The 1,552-nt window shown below is 42.5% G+C and overlaps 1 protein-coding gene across 1 annotated transcript in view; it reads left to right on the forward strand.

Moving 5' to 3' along the window:
* The window catches only part of LOC103521745 (ATP-binding cassette sub-family E member 1), a gene marked incomplete at its 3' end in the record, with an annotated part of 21,165 nt that overhangs the window by 5,342 nt on the left and 14,271 nt on the right, over nt 1-1,552 (forward strand). Inside the window, 1 exon segment of the mRNA XM_026832278.1 lies at nt 32-238. Coding sequence (XP_026688079.1) covers nt 32-238 — 207 coding nt within the window.

Genomic DNA, 1,552 nt, shown 5'->3' on the forward strand with positions numbered 1-1,552 from the left:
ATGCTCTCTTCCTACAGGGGGAGGGCGGCAGCGTTTCGCCTGCGCCATGGTATGTATTCAGGCCGGAGACATCTTCATGTTCGACGAGCCGTCCTCGTACCTCGACGTTAAGCAACGGTTGAAAGCTGCCGTCACCATCCGGTCCCTGATAGCGCCCGACAAGTTCATCATAGTGGTCGAACACGATCTGAGCGTGCTCGACTATTTGAGCGACTTTATATGCTGTTTATACGGCGTAAGTAGATTACCAGAAGTTATTAAGCAGCCTAGTTAGCATGAAAGGTTGCCTTGTAAGTGCTAGTCCCGTACTTGATTTCTACGAGGCTGAGTGGGCCCCGCAACGGCCAGTCATTTGCATGATACAAATTTTTTGACCCCGCCGGGAATCGAACCCGGGTCTCCCGTGTGCAAGGCGAGCGCAGTGACTATTACGGCATGGGAGTTGACTCCTTAAGACAGTTCAACACTACGGACAGTAGGTCTTTCGCGCCGACACCCCTAGGTTTATATTGATTGTTTGAGTATAATGAAGTTTCATTTCGTTTGATTGTTCATATCACCACATACTTTTAGTTAAATAAAACAAGCTGGGCCCGTCCCTCCGGGAATTATTTAGCCCGTAGTTTATTCGATCAGTACCTATGTACCTACCTAATTTGTTTAATATTCAGTTTATTATTATTCTTGATTTGATTTTTTTCGATTTTACTTTCATGTAATGATTTAAAATCAAGACTAGAGCCCGTTCTCCCTTTATTCCCAATATAAGGTTTAAGTCACCCATCCATTTATTGGCCTTGCTCGGCGTAGCTTAACATAGGTGACGCTAAAACCGGTCTTAAAATAACGACTGAAGTGTTATCTAAAACTTTCTCGCTTTGAGTTCATAGGTCGTCGCGACAAATTTCAAGATCAGAGACTACGCACTACAAAAAGTTGCTTGTCTACGCTTCTAATGTACAACGGGTCTAAAGGAATGAAAATGGAAATTCTCCTGAAATTTTAGCTCTTGACTATACGTTAACCATGTTATGTTTTATGTAAACTATGTATTTATGTCAATGTAATGTTCTATGTACTTTCTATGTATGTTCTATGTATACGTTCTATGTATGCAGGGGACATGGCGTGAACTAATTAACTTGCCGGAAAATTTATCAAATCACGGGAAAAACGTTTTGCCTAACTAAATTTTATTCGGGATAGGGGAGCGGTACCACGTGTGTGACACTAATCCTAATGTAGGCCCCACATTTTAAAGAATTTCCTAGTTAAAATTCTACAATAGACAGGACGAAATTACGCAGACGTTCACCAGTGAAGGGTTAAATAGATTGGAAGATGTGTTATCTCTGGCCGGGTGGGTATCACACTGCATTCGTACGCCGGAGGTTCCAGGTTTGATTCCTGGTGGGGTCGAAGTTTTTTTTTTTTTTTTGCTCTGTGCTCGGGGAGCACTCAGCCTCGTGAGGCGTTACCAGTGGTTACATATTGAATTAATGAGAAATACCTAATAGTAAAGGAGGCACTTAGTAATGCTGTGATACCCACT

Source organism: Diaphorina citri, unplaced genomic scaffold (genome assembly GCF_000475195.1).
Source record: "Diaphorina citri unplaced genomic scaffold, Diaci psyllid genome assembly version 1.1 scaffold5857, whole genome shotgun sequence".
Taxonomy (NCBI): domain Eukaryota; kingdom Metazoa; phylum Arthropoda; class Insecta; order Hemiptera; family Psyllidae; genus Diaphorina; species Diaphorina citri.